Source organism: Haliaeetus albicilla, chromosome 26 (genome assembly GCF_947461875.1).
Source record: "Haliaeetus albicilla chromosome 26, bHalAlb1.1, whole genome shotgun sequence".
Lineage (NCBI taxonomy): Eukaryota > Metazoa > Chordata > Aves > Accipitriformes > Accipitridae > Haliaeetus > Haliaeetus albicilla.
The window spans coordinates 6453241-6480577 of record NC_091508.1 but is presented as its reverse complement, the minus strand read 5'-3'; the positions used below and the strand labels follow the sequence as shown (position 1 = coordinate 6480577).

Sequence of the window (27337 nt, the reverse complement as noted above, 5' to 3'; positions counted from 1 at the left end):
TCAACAGCTCTTCTTGAACTGGCACTGGGTATGGTTTGAATGACTGCACACACCAGTTCGCAGCAGCAGGTAAACACTTCTGCAAGAAAAGCCAGTGCTCCTGGGAGGCTGGGAACAGCCTGGGAGTCCTTGCTCAAATCCCCCTGCTAAACACTGCCTCTTTTCTCTTAATTTGCCTCCAGGAAAATGCTATTCTGCAGGCACAGACATGCAATTTTGCTGACATAGAAACCTGTGGGATTTTTCCAGTTGGGATGAGCAGCCAAAATGGAAGAGGGCGCAGGAACCCTTCCTGGTTGGTTTAGGTGCTAGCCTGTATCCTTAGCTCCTCTCTCCAGCGCCTTTCAGAAGGTCTGGCGTGTTGTGCTGGCTTGTGTCTTGGGGAGGGTATTTGTGTGACATTGAGTGACAAACCTTGTTGCTGGATGCACAAAGTTGTCCTGTTGCCAAATCCAGCCAGTTTTGCTCCTCTGCCTGGACTCGTCTGTGCACATGGCATTTCTGTGGCTCTGGCTGTGCAGGTGCAGCCAGTGTTGGACTGTTTGTGCCTAAAACACACCGTTATTCAGCCTGTTAACAATTTTATTGGGTTTAGATACTCTGTGTAATTATGTTGAAGCGGTCCTGCTAATTCATGCAAAAATAATTAAAAGCATAAGTTTGTTCTAAAATAGCCTTCATTTACATAACTAACCAAGCAAACTGCAAGGTCTACTGCTCCTGGAGGCCTCAGCTTTTTTGAGACTGATTTTTTCCAACCTTTTTTTCCCCCAAATTCACCAAAGCTTCCTCAGCACTGGTACTTAACAAGATTTGGTCATGTTTTGGTAAAACATAGAAAAGAGCCTTCTAGGGATGCAAATCAGGGGAAAGCTGTTGCTGCTATTTATAATATCACTAAGCAGAAGTAGCTTTTCTAGTAGCACAGCACCTTTGTTGTGGGTCCCTATTTCAGAGCCACCGTCAGGGTGTCGGACCTGGCTGTTCCTTGGCTCTGGAGTTGCTTAATGCGCTTTGAAGGGTGACATGAAGCTCTGAGGTTGGACACAGATATCCAGCTTGGAGCTGACATGGGGACACTGCTTGGGGGACCTGGAGGGAGCCGTTGTCCTTTCTGATCTTTGAGCTATCTGGAGCTTTCTTCCTACCAGCTCTCTGAGGTACATGGTGTGTATCTTGTGACTTGTGGCCACGTGAAGATTTTTCTCACACATCCAGCAGTCGGGCTCAGCCCCAAGTTGTGTTTTCATAAGACAAAAATTAAATACCTCAATCCAATTAGTTTGAAGAGGCAACCGGTGGGAGTTGTGATGAGATCACTTCAGTGCCTGACTCCCAGCTTGGGTTGTGAAAGGTGCTCTTCATGTCTGAGACATCCCGATCTTTGTGCAGAAGTGTCACAGCCATCTGGTGACCCCTTTGAGCAGAGAATGTTTGAAGCAATTTGATAATAGGTCAGATCTCTCCAAAGACACAGCACTTCTTGTCTGTGTTTTGAACTTGGAGGACCTGATGCACTTGTCCTCTACTGAGATGGAGGTAGTATCTGTCTTGGTGGTGGTATTTCCCTGTCTTCAGATGTCAGAGCTACATCTTACAGCTGTGTTTTCCCATCTGCCTGGGTGAGGACCAAGCACAGGATCTGTGTGTACCTTCTGCTTTGTCTTCTCTTCTGCCCTTTGCCCACCAAAACCAGATGCAGGGCAGGTGAAATGTTTCTTATCTACAAAACAATAATTCTTCAGGGTGACTTAACCTCACTAGTTTTTTGAGGAGTCAGCTGTGATTTAATCAGGGCAACTGCAGCTTGGAGAAGAGACCATCTTGCCACGCTGGATGCTGCTGTGTAGGTGCGAACTTCTGTTTTCTGCATGATGTCACATCCAATGCCATTAGCCAGCTGTGGGACGGGATGACTTCTCTCTGGCTGATGCTGCCTGGGTTTGTGTGTACATCACATGCTTGTGTAAAGACAGACAGACAAGCATGTTTGGGCCCAGCACTGGGAGCCGAGGACAGACAATTTATAACACACATCTCAAATACACATGGAGTGACTGGCTGGGGAATTGGGATTTCATCCTATCCTCCAAGAGCCCTCTGGACATGGTTCAAGTTTCATTAAATTCTGAGGCAGAGCATTGAAATAACTTTTCTTGGAAGAGGAGAGTGTGCTGTGAAGAAGAAGAATTTTTTAATTAGAACGTGGCTTTTTAAAGTAACTACAGCTGTAGAGGCACAATGCTCCCCACTTCAGATACAGAAGACACTTGCTCCTCATGTAAGTGGGATCAAATAGCATCTCTTAATGACTTAAACAGGGTTTGCATCTGAGATGACCGGCAGATGCTGATTATTTTTCTAGTGTGTTCTTCGTAAACCGGGTGGCGAGACTCGGGTGATACGCCGCCTCTGTGCCGTCACCTTTTGTTCCCCCACGGGTACCAGCGATGGCGGCGATCCCATGCCTGTCTCTTATTTCATGTTTTCTCAGTTGGTGTTTGGTAACTTCTCTGCCTCGTGTAACCTTCCCTCGTTACCAGGGTGGCACTGGCTGGGTTATCTTTAAAAACAAACAACGAGCAGGATCTGAATTCTGGGGCGAGTGGAGATGCTGGTTGAGCTCAGCCTCCTGTAGTTTTGTGTTTTGGGGTCTTTGCGGTGAACTCCCTCATGTTTGAGGAATGAGCTTTTCCCTCAGCGGGGGAACTAACAGTCTGTTCCCCACCCGGCTGCTTATTTTGATAAGTGTTTTTAACAACTCAAGACTCTTGTCCCTGCATCAGATTCAGTGGATGTTTGACTTTTTAAAAACAGGCACATCACAAGAAGAAACTCGATACTCAGGAGACGAGGCTAATGAAAATCTTTTCCAAATCCCTCTCTTCCCACCATTCCCTCCCCTTCCAAGTCATCTGTTGCTTTTTGATATAATTCCCATTTTATAGGCTTTTCTCTGTTTTATTCCACCCATGCTAGTATCCAAGCAGACCAGGCGGTGCCTTTTTTTAATCCTGTATCTCTGTAAGAGCATCCACTTGTGTGAATCCTGCCCCAGAAGGATTGGTATTACGGTGTTATACGGTTATATGGCATTTGGAGGATGAAAAAGCTGCTGTGGAGTGCATCTTCAGGACAATTCTCACAACAGGTTAGGGAAGATGTTTGCTGCATTTGTGACATGCTGGAGCGCTTCACTGGAAGCTGCTCCTCATGCTTAAACTTACATCTGATGTAAAGAGCATAAAAACATGGGTCTGAACATAAGGAGCTGTTGGTGAGAAAGGGGTGCCCGGGAGGCCCAGCTGGGAGAGATGTTCATTTGATCCTTAGCCAAAAGACACTTTGTGGCAGCGTGTTGCATATCGGTGGGTGTCTGGAGTCCACGCTGCTCAACAGCAGGCACAATTAGTTTAAAGCACTCCCAGGAGTGTTGTTCAAAGAGCTGCAAAAACAACTACAAACCAGAAGTCCTGGGCTGGCTCTTAGCTGTGTAGCTTGAAGTGCAGCAGAGGGGCCTTTTCCTGTAGAGGACAAGGTGTTTGCAGCTGACTTCAGAAAGGATTTGAACTCTCTGGCTGGAGAGGAGGGAATTCAGGCCTCCCTGGCTGAGCATTTAGGATACAGGTTGCTGGCAACAGTGCAGGTTGTTACGGCATCCTACCATGAGTGTAGCTGGTGCTGGCTTCACAGAGGAGAAGGTCACAGCTGGTATTTACAATTCTCACCCTTGGGCCAGTTGGCCACTTCATGGTGGGAATGAAAGGCTTTGTTTCCACCAGGGAGATGTTTTCTCGTTTGAGTTTGTGACTATCAGCAGTTTCAGTTGTGACAGCCCTTCTTCCCTGTGTGGGTGGTGGCTGTGCTGCAGGGTTGAGGCTAGGTTAATGGAAGTTGTTAGCGTCCCTCTCCTAAATCAAATTTGAACTTTAATTTGATTCTGGCTGTGGATGAAAATAGTTTTTTGCACAAGAAATTATTTTGTATCAAAGGTAAAAAGGGACGTTGCCAAAGTTCAGGATGTTCATGCTGTCACCCAAATAGTATTGCACACTAGCCTTGCAGTTTTTTGAGTGCAGAAGACCATCCCCTGTAAGGCCAGTATCCTGTATTCACCACAAGACTTGCTTGTGGAGTCACTGCTTTGACATTTATTGTCAAAATTAGATTTAGAGCAAGGCAAGGTGCTCGAGGGATGACAATGGAGGAACATCAACAGTTGCTGTCTGTCCACTTCATAGCTACAAGTGGTTGTAAACCAGTTTTCCTCTTACTTAGCTGTGCCTCTGCAAGTTTACAAGGTCATTAAGATCTAGTGCAACAGCTATGCAAGGAGGGGAAAAAAAACAATCTGCTTGCCTTCCAAGATTAGTCTTTTTTTCCTTTTTCAAGTTTCTATCTTTAATTTTTTCAGGAAAAAACTTTCCTAACCTCTTTAATTTTGTAATTGCATGATTTTGTGCCTATTTCTGCAACTTCTTAAGCAATTTCTTGGTGACGTCAGTGGTCACTCAGGTCTGCGTGTGGGTGATGGTGCATTAGCAGACAGCTAGTTCCACCAGGCCAGTGTTTCCCGGTGGTCGGCAGGACTGGTGCAGAATTCCTGGGGATATCTCAATCTTCTGAATGGTCAGAGGATGTTTTTAACTGCACTCCAGTGTGAAGTAGAGCTGGTGCTTTGAACCCAGCATTTCCCAGCCCCTTGCTGCCATTAGGCTGGGATGTGGTACGATGTCTGCTTTAAATGCCGCAAATTAAATCAGTTGCTGGTCTTCCCCATGCTGGCACTGACTCCTTGGCATGCTCTCTTGGGTTGATAGATGCGCTTTGGCCTCGGCGCTGCCCTGCATGGCGGCAGTTGCCATGCCAGGTGCTTGAAGGCTTTCTGTTGTAAGGCACCTGTTAAAAATCTCTGCAGAAGCTTTAAAGCAATCGTTACATGTTCAAAGCCATTATGTAAAACAAGGCGAATGCCCCGACAGTTTCAAGGCAAATCCAAAAAAAGCTTATAAAACATAATGCTTGGGTACTCGGGAGTTAATGTTCATCACTGAGGCATTTACAGGTTTATAGTTTCAAGTCTTAATTTTTCTGGCTTATGCAAACAACATTTTAAGGCATATTGAATGGCTGAATGATGTATGTAGGACTAGTTCTTTCCCTGATTTTTTCATATGGGGACGTTATTAGATTCATATGGAAAATAAATGCAATTGCATGCAGCATGAAGTGCCTGTGATCTGTTGTGAGCATATGAAGTGGAAACGTGCAGCTCTTCGGCGTGTACCACAGTGGGGTGGTTCGCAGGCTGGGCTGGCCAGAGCCACCCCATCACAGCTCTTTCATTGCTCGCCTCTGTGTTGGGAAATCTTCCGGGGCTGCTGCTGTTCCTGAGCATCTTCCAGGTACCTTCCGGGTGTGGGGGGGAAACTGTATCAGCTGCAGCCCAGGTAAGCCAGTAGGCAAAGCAGTACACTGCGTTTCGTTTGAAAGCCTGTTGAGGTGATCTTAGGACTTGTGTTACTTATGTTTTCAAAATGACATTCCTCTGTGTCTACTTCATCCAGAGGCAGCAACAAGTTCAAGTGGTTTGTCCTGTAACATTGGCTCTTCTTACCTCCAAAGTTAAGCTTTAGTCAGCCCATATGCCCTATTTTATTTGTATATATTGGTTTTTTCCAATGTGTAGTTATTCTTGTAAAAGCCTAAGTGTCAACCTAAGCTGTCCCGGTTCTTGTTGACTTTTCTAACAATAACTGTATTATTTGAGGCCTGATGATACAACACTTCTGCTGCTTTCTCTCATGTTTTTTCCCCTTTTCCTGATTCCCTGCACAGCTCTCTCACTGCGTTTGATTCTGCAGTTTGTTGAACGCTTCTTGGCCTTGTGATATTCAAGAGCTTTCCAGGGGTGCATTGAAATAAAAAGTCTCGACAACGGTAGATGGGATGAATGTTAGCAGGGATGGCAGCTCGCCCTTGCTGAGAAATACATATACAAGAAGGTGGGGATGTCGGGATTTGAATTCAGCATGATGAGGTTGGAAACCAGGAGGGAAGCAGCAAAGAGAAACAGGACTTGGTAGTTCAGCCTTCCAGAAATGCAGCTGCACAGGTACAAGGGCTGTGGGAGGGTGTGCAGGGTGTCTAAGAGCCTTTCCAGGTGGAATACAAACCAGGAGGGCAGCATTGTGGAAAACTACATTAGGAGCATGTTTGTGTATATGGGGAGGTATTCGTGTTCATTTGCTAGGGTGGGATGTTGGATAAATGTTGACAAAAGGAAACATCTGTTTTATCAGGGAGATATCCATGGGGGTTTATGATGATTTGAATAGCTCCTGCTCCATGTTTGCAATGAATCCCCTGATATTTTAGGGTCTGGACTCCTGACAGCTTTGTCATACTGTTGCTTTGGCTCCTTTTTAGTCTGTCAGAGGGGAGATTGTTCAGTTTTGGGTTTTGCAGGTGGGCTGTAACCACCGCCAGGCGATTCAGTGTCACTTTATAGCCACACCTTAGCACAAAAGGGTCAGCCCTGCAGCTTCAAGCTCTTCAAGTGAAACGTCTGGGGTTATTCCCGAGCTCTTTTAAGAGGAGATATTGGAAACACTAAGAAATTCCCGTGGATTTCAGAGTTCAGCAAGGGTTGCAGCATCATCCTGCCTCAGGAATGGTCTGGCAAAGTTTCTGCCAACCCCTGCTGAGATTTTAAAGCCGATACGGGCTGTTGCTGTAGTTACAAGCTGTGCATGCTCTCCTCTAGAGGCTAGAAATCAGAAACATGTCAGTCCACTAATTTTTGTGTTCCTTGCTTGTGCTTTAATGGATATTCCAGGTGCATCTCTTCTCTGTCTCTACTAAGAATTTGTTTCAGGAGTGACATGGTTTCTCTTCAGAAACTATCAGATGCTGCAGGGCTTTTCCCCTTAATTGGGGGGTGTGTGTGTGGAATTCCTCACCTGAAGTACAGCTTAATGCAGTTTTGATAAGGCTTTAGGAAAAAAGCACTTAAAATAAGATTGTTAGTACCTTCTGAAGCAGTGAACTGGAAGCTCATGTCTGGAAGACGTAGGTAGTCTTTGACCTACCTTCCTTGTTTCCCAAGCAGGGTGAATTAAGAAGTAATTGGTTTAAAAGCAAACATTTTATCCAGCGTGTAGTTGCATAGACCTGTAATTCCCAGTCTAAGCTGTGTTTTGGTAGCTTACTTGTTGCTCTCTTCCCTGTAATCTCCAGCGCATGGACATGCCGAGTTGCTTGGCTTCCCCTCTCCTGCTACAGGAAAGCCTCTGGCTTCCTCGGGGGAAGTGGTTGGGTGATCATTTCCCCCCTTTGTATGCATTGCTCTCCCAGGGCCAGTACTAATATGGCTTGAAAGCTGCTCAGGTTCCCTCCCCTGTCCCTTCCCCCTCCAGAGGTAAAAGGGATCTGCCTGTAGGACTTCATACAAGGCTTGCCACCCTTTGAGCAGAAGGGAGCTCAGCGCTGTCCGATGGTGCCAAGCTCTCCCCTAAGCACTTGGGGTGTTACTCGGATGGTTTGGGGTGAGCTCTGGGGGTTTGCAGGAGCTGCAGTGCCTCCTGGCTTGGGCTGGTTTCTGGAGGGTAGGGTTGCTAGCTGAAGGACGTGTTGAAGAACAAGGACTTCACTGAATTTTTGCAGAGTGTGTATCGATCAAGTGGGGCAAGCCACCACAATAAAAAGCAGCAAATGCATTGTGACAGATTAGCTGCTCTTCATGTCTAGGGTGTGCAAGCAGAGCTGTGGGATAAATAGGTTCCTTGCTGCTAATTTGGGAAAAGAGAAGTTAAGACTTCTGAAACAATTTTTCCATGGAGTTAAAACATCCCTGCTTAGGTCAGTCTAGGTTTCTTGTGACGAAATGTGATCCCTGTCTAGCTGTGCTAATCGGAGCAAAAAGGAAAGGTTGCTTTTCCTTTTACAGTGAGAAATGTCCGAGTAATGCTCTGACTTTCATATTTTTTGAACCCAGTAAGGTATGGTGTCATATTTCATGATTTTTGAACTCTTTCTAGCTCCCCATCTGGTCCCTGCTTGTGATCCCAGAGGCTGGGTGCTTTGCCTGTAAAGTCCGTAAGAATTTCAGTGTAACTCTATACTTGTACTCGTCATCTTAATTTCTAATGCGAAGCATCAGTTTTCTGTAGGTTGGAGGAGTGTTTCAGTAGCATTTAAATTCCTCCTCTCTTTTTTTACCCTACTAAAGGTACGTGACTGAAGGCTTAAGCCACACTGTAAGCGTAAACACCATGCATCAGGGTAAATGAAGCTGCATGATAGCAGGGAACAAAGGGTGCAGATTAAAAGCTGTTTACCAAGTAGGTCCAATATGGATCTCTTTATGCAAACCCTTTAGAGCCACTCCAGTGAGGTAGAAAAAGGAGAATAGCAGCTTGTGCGGTGTGTACATCTGCAAATATTTTAGAGAAGTTTCAAGCCTCAAAGAACAGAGTGAGACCTGGAGATGTTGAAGCTAGGGCTGGAAAGTAAGAGTAAAATGCAAATGATTGTGGACCTTGTCTGTGGTGGGAGGTAAGATAAGAGTAAAAGCATAGGCATAAAGTGAGAGGGGCCCCTGAAAAAGCTTTATTCTGTGTGGGAGGATGTAGTACAGATATCTCGGAATAGACCAGGGCAGTATTAATGCTTTTTTTTCTGAGCAATTGAGATGAGACCGTGCCTGACGTTGGCCATCTCATCGGCAAACAGCTGCCACCCCAGCAGGAGCTCCCAGCAAATGATTATGGAGCTGGAGGGCAGACGTTTTTAAATAACTGTTTAATGAGGTACCTTGTCTGGATGGCTCTTGTAGAGAGTGAGTCTGTGAGAGGACCTGGAACATCAAGAAAAACTCCTTTAGGAATAACGTCCCAGAGGAGGTGACTTATGCTTGGCCATGCCCTTGTAGCTGTGACCACCATTCGTGTGTGCTGTAGGAGCCAATTCTGGGTTGTATGTTGGTAAGGAGAGAGGTTTAGAGGATGTGGGTCACTATTTCCTACCTCTGCTAAGTAACCAGCATCCTTTCCACTGAGGGTGTGGATTGCTGCTCTTTTAAACTCCACTGAAGTGTGTGGGGGTTGGAAATGAGAAGGGAAGGAGTTAAACGAATATGGTTTGAATTAGTGTTGTATAACCAACTTGGCTATGTTGTCATGGCATAATTGTATCTGATATTGTTTTGTCAGTCAAATGACAGGTAGTACAAGTTCAGCATTGCCTGCTGCAGCAGCAGATTATTTTAAGATAATCTAAGGAGGAAATGACAGCAAATATGATGACGAGAAATAAAAGCCAGAGAGGCTATGTTCAAAAAGTCTCTTCTAAGTTCCTGCTGTTGGGACTCTGGGCTGTACACCACTGTTTTGGGACACTGAAGCTTACAAATCGCAGCATCTTGATATGGGGAATGTGGAGGATGGCTGTGGAAAATAAAAATGAGGTTTTGTGTTCCTCCCAGGGTGGAAGTGCTGAGTCTATAGAGCGTTAACACTTTCACATCTGACCACAAATGCTGCTGTGCTGAGTGCTGGAGGAGCTGTAGCAGGAGCACACAGATATTCCCAAGCCCTTCTCGATGCCGTCTCTGTTAAAATCTGTGCCAGCCGGAGGAGAGGCGCAGACATCTTGGCAGCTGGGAGAGGAGGCGATAATAAAAGAAAAACTGCCTGCTAAAGGAAAGGATGTTTCCTGCAAGCTGCTGGTTTCAGACAGAGTCTTGCCATAGCTGGCTGCGTGCTGCAGTGGGGAGCCGTGCTGGCATGGTGTGCTTCAGGCCCCAGGATTTGCTTGGGTGGAAGGTGTTAACTCCAACATCTGAGCAGATTTTAGGTTATTCTGCTTAAAACATGCTTAATTTTTCATCCCTGTTAATGCTTCTTGAATGGCTTTGAAGGTGGAATCTAGTTTATATTGCCCGCTCTACTTGAGGCTGAACTGGCAATAGCTTTTCTTTAAGGCTTGAGGGAAGAAAAACAAAATACTCAATTGCCTTATGCCTAGGAATAATTTAAAAGTTGAAATTCTTTGGTTTGCAGACATTTAACTTGGCAGTCCGGAAGTATTTGGTCATGAGAGGCTCTAATCTGGTAACCCTTCAACCTAAACTAAAGGCTAATTGGTTTAAATTGTACTACGTGCCCTACCTTGGAAACAGTTTTCTTACTGTGTGGTGCAGCTGTTAGTGTTACGGTCCTTTGAGGGAGATGTCGAGACAGATAAACTCAAGGCGGTATCTGAGCAATTGGCATTTAAAGGTGTCAGTGCTCTTAGGTGTATATCCTCGCCATGGCACCTCCAGGAGCTGTGCGCTGGGTACTTGTTCGTTGAACACCAATGTGTTTCTCTTGTTGCCTCTCTATTCTCTTGTGCAAAATGGATCCAAAGAAATAGAAATCCTTGTCCAGCCACCCCACGATGGAGGTACAACCCAGTGACACCTGCAAATGGATATAATGAGTCAAGGCACCATTTGACTTGAATTTCCTCCTATTTGGCAGCCTGAGAACCTGCCATGAAAATGCTTGTCCTACTGTGAAAGCTCTTACTGTGTGAAGAGGCTGATTTGCATCTGCTCTGTTTAGCCACCAAGAGCTGTAAAAATATTTGGCTGCTTGTTTGGTTTGAAGCTGTCTAAGTGCAAATAGGAAATGCACCTTCAGCTTGAAAATGACCTTGTCTCATGTTGGGGAAACTTTCTGTTGTAATTTATTACAGCAATGGATCCTCAGGAATCTTCGCCAGCATCTGGGAACTGAGTGGGATGAACTTGGGAGTGGAAATACAAGTGCACGGCTGTAAAGGCTGCGTTGTCCTCATTCAGTCCCGATTGCCAATGACAGGTCTTGGGCTCAGGTTGGCACGACTTGTTCACCACTGGTGAATGAGCTGCTTGTATCTGCTGTTGTGTAACTGATCAGAAAGCAGCAGTTGTGTTTGCTCCTTCCCAGCCACCGCTGTCACCTGCACCTTAACGGTCCTGCCAGTGCTTTTACTTCCCTTATCAGCCAAAAGGGTTTTGCTAGTGATATTGGGGGAAAAAAAACCTGAAGGAATGTGAAATAAGCAGGCTAAAAGGTGTACAAAATTCCAAGCAAGGGAATAATTTCTACCTATCACAAACATAAACCCTACAAAGCAAACCTCTTATCTTCAGGGGTTTGATTTCTTGGTTCCTCTGCCGATATGACACGAAGTCGTGAGACTGAGAAGTGAATTCTGCTTTTTTAAAAAGTGCTGCTGCTTTCACAGCCTGCTCATGGTGCTGTTCCTAGGAGCTGGCCTTCCTGAGGCTTGTAGGATGTGAGAGTGACACTGGAATGCAGTGTTGTTCTCTGGGTGTTGCGAGAGGCTTGGGAAGCTCTTTCCTGGAAGCCGTGCTTCCCAAAGGTATCACCAGAAAGCTTTTCTGCTTTTCTTCTGGAGAAATATGCCACAGCCCAGTTTTCACAGCCTGGCATTCCTGAAAGCTGGTCTCTTTTTTTTTTTTTTTTTCCTGTTGGTCTGATAATCTAAACATGATTTTTCTCTTCCAACAAAGCTCACCTTGCTTTAGCAGTGCCATTCTGGGTTAGCACACTGCTGCGTTGCGTAGACTCTGCAGGCTGAGACATCTGGTGCCTTGATGCTAGAAGGGAATGAGAGTTTGGGTCTTTTAGTCCATTCAGGATCTCTTGAGTCATATATCCAAATCCAGGCAGGCTCAACTTCATTCCTTTGCCTTCAGCAAACCCAGTTCTGCAGCTCAGATTGAGCCTTTCAGGCTGAGGAGCCCGGAAGCCAGTGGCTGGTCTGGCTCGTTTGCAGTGAACTCCTGCTGTTGCGGTCACACGAGGTAATTCAGGACTTTTGCTTCTGCTGACATGCAGTAATGCCGTGCGTGCCTTTCACATGCTTCATGGCTGGGACAGGCATGCATGCAGGCAGTGCAGCTCCACTGCTGCTGACTGCAGAGCTCAGTAAACTGTGATAATGTGATGGTTTTGAATCTCGGAGTACGTGTCCGCTGCACGGAGCTGTGCAAACGTGTCAGCAGCTGCACGGGTGTGCAAAGGTAGTTTCTGCCTTGTGCCTGTGGGAGGGGGACATGGTTTGCGAGTGCTCTGTGGTTCAAGAGAAAAAGCTGTGAAAAACAGATTAACTAGCTGTTATTTTGCAGACAGACAGGGATAACTCAGAGCCCTGAGGTCTGCAGAGGTTTGGCAAGCCAGGTTTCTCTGCCTTTCTTTGAAGGAAGGCTGTTTGCAGTGCAGGCATGTCCAAGTGCCACAGCCTGCAGGTCTGATATTTCAACTGGAAATCATCCTGTGGCAAAGGCTCATTTCCGAGCTAAACCCGTGGGTCTCTTTATCCTCAGTTTCCCAGAATAATAATCCTTGTATTGTGGGAAATGATAGAGAATAGAGCTTGTTAATCAATTACAATTTGCCTTGCGTGTTCTGTGGGTGGATGCATATGGGTGTGCCACAGTGAAGATCACCGAGTTGTCTAGTGGCTGTGGGAACCAGTGTTGGCAGCTGGAGGGTAAGAGCAGGAACCCAGTCCCTGATCTTCCTGCTGGTGATTCACAGACATCTTAGTTGCCACTTCAAGTCTAGACAGGTATCTTCTTTGAATTTTGCCATAGCTGTTTTAAGACATATCTAGCTCAGGAGTGGTATCGGTGTGTTTACCACTACGCAGTAATAATGGATCGTGGGAGTGCACCTAGTCTTTCCACTGTGGATAAAATGCATTAGTTTGAATGATGATGAGCAACATTTGGCTGACTTTGTGCTAAGTGGACAAGGGAACCTGCGAGATCCGTTTTGGTGTTCCTGCTCTGACATAGTAACACATTTCTGGGCTTTAATGTCTTAAGCTGCTTCACCTGGATCTGCAAGAGCAATTTGTGCATGCTTTTGAGCTCTATTCTGGCTCTGCTTCCCTTGCACTGTGTATCACACACAAGTGCTTCTGAATTAGATGTTCCTTGTAAAAATGCTCTGGGATCTGTGATTGCATCCACCTGGTTATTTAAGGCTAATGCTTTTATCTTGCACAGCTCAGTAATGGTGGGTAGTAGCTGATGACGTTGATGCACTTAACTGTAGGGCTACCTTGGACTGTAGTTACTGAGCTGTGAAACAGAGAGATGGTAGAAAGAAATCCTTGTCCCAGTTTTTCAGACCTAGCCTCAGTGATTAAGAAGTGTACTCCGGAAACTCAGAAATTCTAGGTTTTGGTGGTTGTTTGGTTTGCGGGGGGGGGACGGACTTTTTGGTTCTTTTTTGGTTTGTTTGTTTGGGGTTTTTCTGAGCAGACAAATGCATAATGGCTGTCAGCATCTGTAAATAAAACCCAGGAAGGACGTACCTGTGGATGTGCTCATCAGTGATCCCTCCCAAAGGACTGGGATGGCTGCTGTGGAGCTCTGTTACCAGCAGCAATGCACAAGAAGCATCTTACGCCAGACCCCATCAACTTCTGTGTGGGAACTGGGAGGAGTACATTCCGCTTTTCCTTTTAATTTCATGTGGTTGCTAATTGGAATTTTTTTGTGCTTTTCAGGTGCTGGAGAGTCTGGGAAAAGCACCATTGTGAAGCAGATGAAGTAAGTGAGAGTGCAGGCATGTAAACTGCATTTTGTACGAGATGAAATAAGAAATCTGTGGTGCCCTTCTGGTTTGGCTTGGGAATGATGGCTTGGTTTTCTTCCAGGATTATTCATGAGGATGGCTACTCGGAGGAAGAATGCAAACAATATAAAGTGGTTGTCTACAGCAATACTATCCAGTCCATCATTGCAATCATAAGAGCCATGGGAAGGCTAAAGATAGATTTTGGGGAAGTTGCCAGAGCAGTAAGTATTTCACTTATTTCCCTTAGTCTGAGTTTGTACTGTGAATTGTGTTAATCCTGGAAATTCGGTCCGTGACACTCGCAGTGGAAATATGTTTGTTAGAAGACACAATAGCAAAAGACCTTTCATAATCTGTAATGTATTGCCAGTACAAAGCATCAAGTATTTTACTGAGGTTACGGGTAAGAACCTTTAGTAGTCTGAATGCTCAAAAAAAAAAAAAAAAATCCCCAAACCTTTGTCTAAACTATTTGATTTTTGTTTGTTTGTTTAACAAAATTCTCAGCTTTGATTTAAATTGCTTGACATCAATCTTCAGTAGTGTTTCACAGCATTGTGCCAGTTAATCTTTAAGCTGAGCCAAATAAATTTTAATCACTTACACTACTTGTACTTGTCCTCTTAGTTTTTTGGGGGGTTGAGGCCCTGCTTTTCCCCACCCGTCCAGTTCTGCGGGTTCCTTGAGTTGTTACTAGCATTCACCTCCAACACTTCAAGATGGTAGAAACTGAAGTGAGGAAGTCTTGACTCCTATAGTGGTGGGGAAAGCACAGACAGAATGGGAAGTCAGGGACTCCTGAAAACGTGTAGGAGAAAGAAAGGAATTGTGTATATCAGCATAGGGCAGTGGCTGCACAGCCTGTGGGTCTTGCTATCTGGCACTAATTCCTCATGCTTACAGTTAATATACGGTAAGTGAAGTAACCTACCGTTTCTTTGTGATGCAACCACAGATATTTTGAACTGACGATATAAACATCCTGACTGAAGGGCATATCTTCACTTGCACGTTAACCTAGGCTGTTGTTCGGCTGCTGCTCCAAATCCTCCCTGGCATTCACCTTTCCTCTGTGCTTGTTGAAGCCGAGTGGTGATCTCAGCCTAGCTAATGTAGCTGGAAGGAGGAAGATGTTAAAATCCAAGTTCCTTTCTCAGTTGACCTGCCCAGGCTTAGCTGGCTTTGCAAAAGCAGAACAAAAGCTGCGTGCCAAGAATTTTCTTATGTCCCAATCCACCCTGTAGGGCAAAAAACTTGCCACAGTTTCCTAGGAAAAGACCAAGGGTAACCAAATCTATTGTCTCGCAGCAAACCACAGCGGTGACATGTCAGCATAGTGCCATGCCCATAAGTGCTGTACCTGCAAAGATTCATAACTGAGGTCCACCTCTGTGTTGTGGCAGTTCAGACCTTGATTAAGTTAATTTTGGTGCCCGTTGCTTGTGCTAGGGAGGTACCCTTTGGAGTAGCATGCCGACTTGACTCTTGCTGGAGCTTAGGTACGTCCTGGGCAGTATGGTTTAGGGCTCAAGTGAGAGGAGCTGATGTTAGGAGGAAACAGTCTGAAGTTGAGAACTTGCTGGGATAGTGAAAGGTCTCTTACATCTCCCAAAAGGATGCTGGCAGGTCTGATCACTGTAGAAATAAACATCAGTGTGGGATGTAGGTCAGCCTGTTTTTCACTCTCAAAATCTGCTTGTTAACTTGTAGAAGAGTGAGGTCCTGCTCTAAGACTTATAAGAAGACTTTTTCATGCTCTAGGGCAGACACTCAAATCCTGATCAGTCCATCCCATCTCCTGATGAAATGCTTTATTAAGAAATTGGTCTCCCTTACTTCTGACAGCTGTTGCAGCAAATGACAAGTCCTCAAAGCCTTAAACCTATAATCATCCAAAGCTTGCTTTTGATACTGAATTTTTCCTTGTCACCATACTGTACAACACTATTATAGAGGTTTTCCAGTTTAAAAATTACTGTTTAGTTTATTAGTCTATGGTAGCACATTGGCATTGCTACCTTTTCTCTGAAATGTTACACCAGGTTACTGAAATTTCCTGTTTGATGTGAATGCTGCCTGTTACTTTGGAGCAGTGATCTCTGCAGTGATGGCACGACAGAAGCATTGTGTGCCACCTGTGATCAGTGCATCATTTGCCTTTCTGACTGCAGGAGAAAAATAACTTGATGATTTGGGGGGTAGACTGGACAGACAGCCTGAGAGAGCGGACCATGATTCCTTAGAGCCATTGCCACAGCCCCTGGGATCGTTACTGATGTTAAACCTCGCTGTCATTTGTAAAGGTATAAACAGGCGTACATCCTAACTTGTTTTGATTTCCCCTCTTCCTGCAGGATGATGCCCGTCAGTTGTTTGTATTAGCTGGAAGCGCAGAGGAAGGCGTGATGACCGCTGAGCTAGCTGGCGTGATTAAGCGGTTATGGAGAGATGCTGGAGTTCAGGCCTGCTTCAGCAGATCGAGAGAATATCAGCTTAATGACTCTGCATCATAGTAAGAAACTGTTACCAGCTTCTGGGTTCCTCCCAGCTAACCAAATAGTGTTCAAAACGGGCTGGTGTCACTGAAAGGGTGGTACTTGGGTCGTGAGGGTCCCATTCTGAGGGAGTGGACAGAAACCCTAGTCTAACTGGTTTACATGGGACTGGGCTCACAAGGTGACTTGGTGCTTTAGCTCATCAAAGTCAGTTTTACTGTTTGTCTTCCCTGTATGTAGTATTAGGAAAAAATGACATTCCTTGGTTTGTGCCTAAGTGAATTTGCTAATCTGTTTTTAGTGGAGGAATAACTTAGCAGCTTGCATTAAGATGGATTGTTATGGCAGCTGATCAGCTATGTCCCCTTGATTATCCCTGCAGAAAGGAGTAACACCTCCTGAAACCGAGCTCCTGATTAAACTACCAAATTTGTAATGAGCAGCAATTTCCAATAGTAGGATCTCCTGATACTGGCAGATCAATATTCACATGGTTGTTCTCCTTAACAGCTCTCACTAAGCTTCTGTTTCTGTGCCTGACACCACACAGGCAGATGCTGCAGGCTGGCTATAAACCTTATTATTGTTCTGTTTCTAAAATGCACACAATTGCTTAACAATTGGAAAGTTATGACTAGATGAATAGGCTGCTGCTGGCTGGTTAATGAGAATTTTGACTAAATGCCTCATCTATTTCCAAGAGGCAGGTTAGTGCAGGGAGGGGAAACTATTTCTTCTAATGAGCAAAACAGTTGATGCTTTTTTCTTTTTCTCTTTTTTTTTTTAAGTCATGTGCTTGGTTTCTCTAGAACAAATATTTGAAACTCTGAAAGGATGATTTTGGGGTTAAGTGTGCCTCCTGATGTCCAGCTGAAAACTTGTCTCACTTTAGCTAAGTTTTAAGCCTTTGAAAAATTAGTTTGGAAGTGCTTTATAAAGAAGCTCTAGATGTCACAGCTCAGTTGCCTGCAGGCTCTTTCTCTGCAGAGCATATTTTAGCTTGAAAATAAGGACAAATTCTTCTAAATTGGTAACACCTTGGCAGGCTATCATGGGTTTAGATCAAGGTAAGTGAGTTGACAAGAGGAGGCTTTCTCAGATTTGTGTGTGCCTTTACAGCATGCAAGGAGGAAACCTCAGATTCAAAGGGAGAAAAAAGGATAGATGAGGAGGGAGGGGAATGAGGGGATAATTTAATGAAAAGATGTGGAGAAGAGAAGGAAAGCTTACAGACTTCTTGAGCAGAGGATCTAGGGCAGAAAGCATAAGTGGTTGAGTGAAGCTTAAGGAGAAAGCTAAAGATGGGGAACCTTGGCTTTGTGGTCTTGATGGTGAGCTTTGAAAGAGGAGAAAACAGGGTAGAAAGGGGACAGAAGCAGAGCAGATTGGGGAGAGAGGGTGTTAGCCTGCTTTAGTAGGTGCCCACTTGACCTGACTACCTTCCAGAGACTGGATTCCAAGGGTTACTCCTGTTCGTGAATACCTGCAACCCACTCATGTCCAGTTTCTGGTACTGGTATGAGTTGGCACAGCTACTGTGATGAATTACTGTCATGGGCTGGTGTCAGATCTGCGTGGCAGAGAGATTTCAGCCTGATGATGACCCACGTGGCATTTTTGTGATAAGTGCATCAGAAAATTTTGCTTCCTGTCCTAAGACCACAGGAAATTACACTAAAGCAGTATTATTTTGAATCGGTAGCCCAGCAACTCGGCAGTTAAGAAACACTGTGAGTGGGGTTCCTGTGGCGCAGAGCACGATCACGCAGTTACAAACCTGTTTTGTCCTGCAGGACCCCTGCCTCGCCAGCATACAAAATGAGCTGCCAGATGAGCATTCAGTCAGTATTTTTTCCTCTCTGCTCAATACATGGCTCCTGACCTGCCTTATTTTCTGGTGTTACCCTGTTATTTCCCTTGTCCGTGCTTAAAGAACAGACGTCTTGCAATCGCTTTTTGCGGTGGTGGTCACGTAGGTACTAGCTTTTGTGTGCAATTGTCCTGGGGGAATTTCACTTCCCTGCTCCTTTCAATATCTCCTACAAATGGGACTGAAACTTCAGGGTTAGCAGCCTTTAAATGTGTGCCCCATTTGAGATGACTGGTTTTCCAGCTGAAATTCAGTATTGTGCTGTGTTTCAAGCCCTGTTCTAGCTTGTTCCTTGCTTCACATCAGACCTCAGGGCCTCTGCTGAGACACCCAGAATGGTGGGGGAAAAGAGGAACTTATGAACCATTGCTTGTGAAAATTAGGTGGCATCAAGATCAAGAGTGCTGTGGCAGAGAGCCAAGGTTTGCAGGACAGCATTGAATTGTTCTGAAAACTTTTCTTCCTGCTGTTTCCTGCCTCGCTGAGCACTTCCCCTTGTGCAGGCAGGGATCCTGCCTGTCAGAGAGCTGCCCTGGCAGGCAGGAGGCCGTGTGGGAGGAGAGGAGACAACCATAATAACGGTGTGTTGTAATCCGTACACAACGGGGGGGGAGTAAGCTCCTAAAGATAACCACTTGTGACACTAATCCAAATGATCTGTCCTGGAATCATAGTGTTTTGCATGTTTTCTTCTTGGGTTTGTTTTGTTTTGTTTTTTTTTTAAGAACAGTTGAGTAACTTGGTCTAAACTGTGGATGTTAAAGCACTAGTGTAAACACTCAGTGTCTTCTCCAGGCACCATATGATAATGGCCCTCTAGCAACCACCCTACTCTTTTGGTGGGATATTTCAAACATTGCTATCTTTGCTTGCCTTATTGCAACTTCCCCTTTTTCTTTACCTATGACGTGAGCAAATGCTCTGTAGCTCGCTGTTCCCATCTCAAGTCGATGCCGTGGAGACGTGTTTCAGACCTTTGTGCACAGTGCTTGGTATAATAGCTATAAAGAACAAGAACCTGTTCGATGGTGCAGCAGTGTGGATGCTAAGGCATGTTGCTGTCTTGTGCATCTCTTCAATTACCTCTGTCTGATACTTGGAAATGTCAGCAAGCAGATAATGCTTTAAAATATTTTAGTTGCTGATTTCACTACTTTTTCTGAAGTTCATGCAGACACCGGTCTGCTGATACTGTAGGTAATTATCTGCTGTCTCACAGGCAATTAGCATAGTTTCTGATCCAACCATTCTATATTCTGGCATATCTTGTCTTGTTCCCAAGTGGCAGTTTTGGCCTGAATTCACTGACATGATGCTGGATAAAACCTAGATTATTTCTATGTGGGTTTTTTTCCTCCTCTTTGCTTTCAAGTACTAGCTTGTAGGGCATTGTCCTCCTGATGCTTTCCTGTGATTCCCCTTGACTAGCACCACCTTGGGATCACAGCTCAGGTTTTTGAAGTGAGCTTTTTCATCTGTAGGTCTGTGCTGCAGCCTGTGGGTCTGTCTTAGCTGGCCCAAATAAGCATTCAAATTGGTAAAGGTAATAAGCAACATTCCCTTTTCCTGGAGATCGTGCTCTGTTACCTTGTTTTCTGCTTTGCTTTATCTGCCAAAATCCATCTAAAGATGAGGGAAGAGAGGAGGCAGACTTCTGCAGAAGAAATGCATTTCTCAAATATAGATTTCACCAGGTCTTCACCTGTTTTCTTCTTGCTGCAGGAAGACTTGGCTAGAGATGATTAATTCTGTGTGAGCTGTCAACCTATGTAGGAAGAATACTGTTTGTGTTTTCAGACTGGCACAGGTGCTTGTGATAATGTTTCTTGAAGGCTTGGTGTTTGGTGGCTGCAAATATTGACCCACCTGGGTACCAAACCTCCATCTTTCTACCCTCTTGTCTCCTCTCCCTGGCAAAGGCTGGCTTTTGTTTGCTGCTCTGCCTTTGGGCGTGATGGTGACAGCCCCTCCTTCCTCTAGCTCGGGCTGCAGATAGCCGTTCATAATAAATGCTTTGCATGAATCTTTCAGAGCTTTCAGAGCCTTTTTTGGCCTTGAAAGCATTCTTTCCAGTGCTAAAAGGAAACATGACCGAATTCTTAGGAAAATACCATTCCACAGTTCATGTGAGCATGGGGAGGAGGGGAACTCTATTATCTTCACCAACTGAAAGCTGTCCACTTCAGAACATCCCTCTCCTGCAGTCAGCATTTCATAGAGCAGTCTGACTGTGAGATGGGATGACACAGAAGCCAGCACGTTTTCTGATCGGACTGGAACTACAGATCCTTGCACACGCAGGTATTGAACCAGTGCCAGCCTGGCACAGGATGTCCTGGGAAGCCTTGGATGGTCACTAAGACAAACATGAGTTATGCTGTAGGCTTTTGGTCAGCTTTTTTTGTACTTGAACCCTCATTTTAAGAGTGGAAAAAAGGGAAACAAAACAAAACTGTCTTTTTGCAAGCTTGTGTTTGCAAGGTGATGTTGAAGCGTGAGAAATAGCTGGCTCTGTAAACACAAGGATCCAAGGTGGGGAACAAGTGTTGCAACCTCAGCGTATGAAGGAAGCCTGGTGGCGAAGGAGATTGTGAAAAGGGATTCAAACTGCGTGGGATGTAGAAAGATTCAGTAAGGTATATGTTTTCAGTTCCCAAAACAATATTTGTGAGGAACATCTTTAAACTTTCAGACAGACTGTGGCAAGCTGTGAGTTATGAGTTGCTCGAAACTATGAGTCTCAGACCTTGCTTTTCCAGTTTGTTTTTTTGGGGTTGTTTTGGTTTTTGGTTTTTTGTGTTTTTTTTTTTCAAGTTCCACTAAATCTGTACATGGTAGAGGGAAACAAGTGGCAGTCTGCACAGGTTGGGCTCTGCAGCCTGGTTTTGTTGGGTGGGCATGGCTGCCTCCTCTGCCCGCAAAGTAACTGCCTCTGGCAAGGCGAGGATGGCTGGAGGAGGCTGTGTGCACGTACACTTGGGCGGCTCTTCTGCTACAGCGAAATCCCCTGTGCTGGATCTTCCAACTGCTTAGGCATTTCCATGGGATTTGCTCTTTGAGTCTCCCTGGAATTAGTCTGGCAAGGCTTATTTTTTTTAAAGGAGCTTGCAGATAGAGCACTGCTTAATCTGATATACCTTGTTCCCCTGACTGGCTTTCAAGTGTTTCTGTGGCACTTTGCAATTCATTTGGTGGGAGTTGCCTGACTCCATCCACTCCTCACTGGCTGCCTAAAAAGCCTTAAGTAGGAATTATACCACTTTCACTGCCCAAACTTCTGATGCTGAAAGCTGGCAATTAGGAGCAGATGCTTTACAGCCTCAGCTTGCACATTTATCACTTCAGTGATGCAGGGCAGCTGTGTGACCTGTAGCAAAGTCAAGCTGTTAGAAGTTGCTGGGTCAGTTCTTAGGTAGCACTCCCATCAGCTTTTGAACCACCATATCCCAGCTAAACTCCTACTGTTAGGAAAGAGGCGGGAGGGGGAAATCTGGGCATGTTAACAGAAGCCTAATGAAGGTAAGTACCTTCCAAATTCTGTTTTACTAAGCTGAAACTAAAGCCAGTCCCCAGTGTAAGTTTTGGGTGCTGCGTTTCTGGTCAAAGAGCAGTTCACAAACCTGTCATCCCACTGAACATGAGAGAGGAATGAGAGGAGTTGGCCCTTCCTGGGCTAAAACCACTTGCAGATACCAGCCCTTTGAGAAAAGCCCTGCGGTACTGGGCGAGCATGGGCAGGAGGCTGGCAGGTAAGCTGGATTCTTCTGGGGTTTGGAAAATAGGTCAGTGCTCTGCAAATATGCTGGCAGTCCCAGCCAGAGGAGATGCTGAAGCTGATGGAGGAGGGAGATGTCACTCAGTACATTGCCTGCTCGGTGACGAAGGCGAGTGGAAGTTTGGGGTTCCTGGTGCAGCGTTCAGGCACATGGGAAGGAGTGATCCCTGGCTGACAACAGATCTGTGATAATAAGGTTTGGCTGGGAGGGCAGGGTTTATTACACCAGTGTAGAGTCATTGTGCCACTAAAATCTCACAGTTATGCAGTACTGTATAGATTAAAAACCACTCCTCATAAAGATGTGGCCAGTCCCTTCCCAATGGAGCTGGAGCGATCCCCATTTCATTTGCAGAAGCAGGAGGCCGTTGCCTTCCCCTTAACAGGAAAAATGAGCTCAGAGGTGTTGCTGGCTGGAGCAGGATTTCTGTCACTGCTGGAAATGATGTATACCTCTTACTTATGTGCCTGAGAGCCAAACTTCAAAGGGAATCTGCTGGAGCTGGAATTAGTTGGGGTCTCAATGGGTGCATTGCCTTGATGCTGCAGAGAAATGGCTTCCTCCAGCAGCTGTGCTGTCGGGGAGCCGGCAAGCATTGTGTTAGTTTGCTGTTGCTAAAGGAGGTGAATGAATCTGCCTGTTTTGGGGTAGTTCTTGATGCTTAATTCTTTCCTCCTGGTTCATTTGATGTATCCTTACCCTTTAAAAGTGAGCCACTGCATTTATTGTCTTGTGTTTTGATGTGAAAGACCTTGACTACTTTGAATTGCCCCATGAGATACCAGTCTTGGCATGGCTTCTGCATCAGCAGTACTTCTCGTGCTAGCTTCTTATCAGGCTTCATTCCCCAGCTAGCTGAACTCTATCCAGCACATGCTGCAAGGTCATATGGGGAGGGGTTAAAAAAAAACCAACATAAAATCAACCCTGGGGTAGACCCGAGGGGTTTTTTTTGCTGCATGTTTGAGGTCTGTACTGTGTGAAGATGATGAATAAATTCCGTGATGACTTTCTTCTGCAGTTTATAAAAGATTCATGGCAAGCAAGCAGACTAAAAAAAGCGCATCTTGTGTTGTCTCTTCTGGTTTAGTTACCTAAATGACTTGGATAGAATATCCCAGCCGACCTATATTCCGACTCAGCAGGATGTTCTGCGGACCAGAGTTAAAACTACAGGCATTGTGGAAACTCACTTCACCTTCAAGGACCTGTACTTCAAGTAAGTGAAGGGCAGCACTTGTCCCTGTGGAATGTGGTGACTTCTTCAGTGCGTGGTGGTGGTAGGTCCCACACCTGCGCTGCAAAACATCTTGCCCTGTTTTAACTGTTCTCCTTGCCTCCGTTACACTCCCTCTCTACTGGCATTGCTCACTGGAGATACCGGTTTGACTTTTATTTGCCTTCTTCTGTTCTTTTCAGCTGCTTTTATGTTGGAATCGCAGACACAGGTACTGACTGCTTGTTTACAGGATGAGAAAAAAAAAATATACTAAAAGGACACTGACTCCTGGGTTTTGAGTTTGAATTTAACCCCTTCCTTTGAAGTGGGAGATAAGAGCTCTCCCTGCAGTCACAGTCTTGGCTCTGGGCTGCATGGTGTTCTCCACGAAGCTGTAGATGACTGTGCTGACTGACACTTGCTGTGGAGCAGGAATGGGGCATGCAGAAAGTGTGTTGGGGACTTGCTGCCTTTGCGTGACAGTGCAGAGGATGGGACTTGCCTGTCCTCTCTGCCTTCTAAATTCAGTCTCTGCAGGGCTCGGGTATCGAGCCTGGTCTTGGCAGTGTCCCTTTACGTATCGCTAATCGAGCTCCCTCTAACCTCTGTAGCGGCTGCTAGCCTGCAGTTTAGCTCTCCTCCCCGCTCTTGATCTGCTCATTAGAAAATCCTCGCTTTGGATCCCAAGCGCACTCCTGACAAACAGCCTGGAGCCCCACGGAGTGGGCATTCGTGTCCTGTAATGTGGATGTAGGAAAACGCAGCGCCTGTATCTTGGGCAAGTTCTCTTCGTCTATGGCAATGTTTTCAAGTCTTCGTTGCTCAGAGCCTTTAAATAAGCATCTGTTTGCTGATTTTTAGCTTGTGTTTGAAAACAGTTTGAAAGAACTATAGCAAAAATCCAAGAGTTGCTTATAAAATCTGATTTGTTTGCACGCTTTTTTGGGAGAACAGTAGCATTCTGTCTTCTGAACTGTCTTAACTTACGAACCATTTTAACAAAAATGCCTAAACACTTTGCATCACCGAGCTATTTACACAGCTTCTGGTTCGTCCAGGGAAAAACTTGTCTTCTGTCGTGATGTACTAGGATTAGCATTTCCAGCTGCAGTGTGTGGTGCTCTTTTAAAAATCATCATGTCTGACTAACAGAAGAATGAGCTGGAGGTAGCAGGCATATTCTGTTTAATCATTATAACCCTTCTTTTAAAGTGAAATGGCTGAGCACTCAGAGGCTTGCCTTCCTGATGCAAAGAGGGGAATTGCTCTTTCCCAAGCCTGCCTGGAGTCATTGATCATGTGCAGAGCCTGAGACACAAGGTGTCTTGTCTCAGAGGGATTTGCTCCACAAAGGAAAGCATTAATACATCTTAAACCCTGAAGCTGCCATCTTTCCCGCGATGGAAGCCTTGATGTTAAATCTCAGACATTAATAACGGGCTGAGGTAGCTTTAGTATAACTGTGACTCGAATTTGGATTAGCTTGCCGAAGCTGAGTTGTCAAGGATGCTATTCCTTTCCAGATGTCTCTGCGCTAACAGCAGAGAGTAATGGCAAATGATACAAGCTAAGTAAATAGCCTGTATCCTCACAGAGATTTTCATCTTTCCTCCTGTGGTCCGCAGGGACGGTTTACGTTAAACAGAAGATTGGAGTTAGCTGAACGGCACTTCTGGCTGCCTTGTTTGGCATCGTTAAATTGCATTGCTTTTGGCCCACCCTGGGCAGTTTCTCTCTTGTCTGCCTGTTTGCTCTGATAACAAATCAATGTTTATGATTTTTCATAGCTCTTGGATATTGATTTGTATCTGGCTTGATTTAATTAAGTCACACTCCATTGGAACATCCTGGGCAATCCTGCTTCTCCTCAAAATATTTTGGTGAGCAGGGTGTTGTAACTGTCCAAGACACTTGTGGTTTTTTATAGACAGAAATTCTGTAAGCAGCTCTGCAGCCTTTAAACTTCAGGAGCTCACAGGTTATTTTTTTTGATACATGAAACTGTTTCTTAACCCCATTAATTTTTTTTCTGGGTCCCAGTAGTAGCATGCAGGTAGTATGTTCCAGATAATCCTTTGTCGGATGCAGTCAATTAACTGGAAGAGCTGGGTGTGAGTAGGTGTTTGGAGTCCAGTCAAGCAAATGGATTGTTGCTAAGGAAATAGGAGACAGAGAACAAAATAGGCATGCCCTGATGAATCAGCAGACTTCTGGATAGCGATGTAGGTAACATCTAGTTCTTCCTGCTGAAATTGCTCTGAAGAAAAGAATTTTTAAATCCAGTGGGCACCTTCCTGAGAAAGGAAGGATTCAGAGCTGTTGGCCTTGCTGATGGAAGGCTGTGTATTTGTTTTCCTGTAAACCCTGCTTGTTTGAAAGTCCTTAGCAGAGCCTCCTACATCCCTGTGAACCGTGTGGTGGCTGGGGAGGGAGGTCTCCATAGCTTCTGAGATGGTTCTTCTGCCTCTCCCAGGATGTTTGATGTTGGTGGCCAACGGTCAGAGCGGAAGAAGTGGATCCACTGCTTTGAAGGCGTGACAGCAATTATCTTCTGTGTGGCCCTCAGTGATTACGACCTTGTCTTGGCCGAGGATGAAGAAATGGTATGTTATGAAGGAGTTAACAGCACCTGGCTGCATGGCGCTGTAGGAGAAGGGAGGTGGAATCATGGTGTGGGCATATCTCTGGCTTGCACCTCTTATTGCAGTTGTTCAAGGGCTGTGAAGATGAGCACTTCCTTGCAGCAGCCTGCAGTATCTTGCCCCAGAAACTGATAAACATAATGCATAAATGAAATTTTTCTCCAGACCCTGGTTACAGGGGGGTGCATTGAGTTGTCCCTGCAGCCTGTTCCCCAGGTGTGAATACCTCAGTGGAGGAGTCCTGGGGCAGTTACAGGATGAGGAGGTAACTTGACCCCTGCTCAGGGTTGTGCCCATGCTCTTCCTGATGAGGTGGCAGTGAGGATATGTCAGTGACACTCGACTCTTTATTCTGGCCTTTGCAGTAAAGCCTGTCTGTCCCCCCACCCCATCCTCCCCTAATAGCTCTGGAATGATGCATTGTCCATCTCACTTTCTTTTCCAGAACCGGATGCATGAGAGTATGAAACTGTTTGACAGCATTTGTAACAACAAATGGTTTACAGACACATCGATCATTCTCTTCTTGAACAAGAAGGACCTGTTTGAGGAAAAGATTAAGAAAAGCCCACTAACAATCTGCTATCCAGAGTACACAGGTAAGGTTGGGCTCCTGAAGCTGTGTTTTCTTTGGTGCCAGGAATGAGTCAGTCAAAGCCTACACAATCCAAGATAATTTAAAAGCTTATCTTTTTCCCTATTCCCTTAACTCTGTCTCTTGGGCAGCAAATTTGGGCTGTCAAGTTAGCTCATTTTCTCGGAAAAGATGTGGTCATACATATCTGTGGTTCGGAACAGCCTTTGTCCATGTGTTTTATGGCCTGGATTACGGATAGCAAAGTACTGCACTCCAGCAAATCGAGGTCACTCTGCATTTTCCACATGTTATTAGGACAATACTTCCATTTAACTTCAATTTTTGGTGGCTATGAAATTTATCCATGTCCTGGGTATGGCACTTGTCCACCCTGCTGTGTCTGTGGGTTTTTTAGCAACAGTCTGTTTTGCAGCCCTTCCCTACCATGGTCCTGCACAGATGTGATGCTTTACCTAGTCACTGCTCCAGGCATTTAGATGTTTTTTAAATGGTCCTTCCTTCAAACCTGCTTATTCCTGTCATTTGTCACTCTTCTGCTATAACTACATGTTTCTAGCATGAAGTATTACTGTAGTCACTGTACAGTGTTCCTCTCTGGTATCTCTGGGCAGGGAGGCTGGAGCAGGGAGCATTTGGTGAGTTGCAGGAGTGACTTGTCCAAGGTCACTGACCAGCAGCTGGGAATAGACTTCAGATTTACAAGAAGGGGTTAATGGTGGATTTGGATTTGTAGCTGGATAAGACAGATGGTTGCAAGCAGCTTAATATGTACTTAAAAGATCTCTCTGCTGTGAACTGCTGGCCAAAGTAAGGGATCTTATCTTTTTCAGGCTCCAACACATACGAGGAAGCAGCTGCGTACATCCAGTGTCAGTTTGAAGATCTGAACCGGAGAAAAGACACCAAGGAGATCTACACACACTTCACCTGTGCCACTGACACCAAGAATGTGCAGTTTGTGTTTGATGCTGTTACGGATGTTATCATTAAAAACAACCTGAAGGAATGTGGACTCTATTGAGAAGGAAGGGGCGTGGGAAAAAGGTAAAGCTGAGCTGCTCAGCCACTCATAGTGTTTTAAGCGTTGCGCACCA

General features: G+C 45.3%; 1 protein-coding gene across 1 annotated transcript in view; it reads left to right on the top strand.

The window, feature by feature from the left end:
• GNAI3 (G protein subunit alpha i3) overlaps positions 1-27337 on the top strand; it is a 32408-nt gene that overhangs the window by 3864 nt on the left and 1207 nt on the right. The window contains exons 2-8 of the mRNA XM_069770825.1: positions 13573-13615; positions 13723-13864; positions 15998-16155; positions 22875-23003; positions 25477-25606; positions 26091-26244; positions 27074-27287. Of these exons, the coding sequence (XP_069626926.1) occupies positions 13573-13615; positions 13723-13864; positions 15998-16155; positions 22875-23003; positions 25477-25606; positions 26091-26244; positions 27074-27264 (947 nt within the window). The 3' untranslated portion in view covers positions 27265-27287. The remainder of the gene's footprint in view (positions 1-13572; positions 13616-13722; positions 13865-15997; positions 16156-22874; positions 23004-25476; positions 25607-26090; positions 26245-27073; positions 27288-27337) is intronic.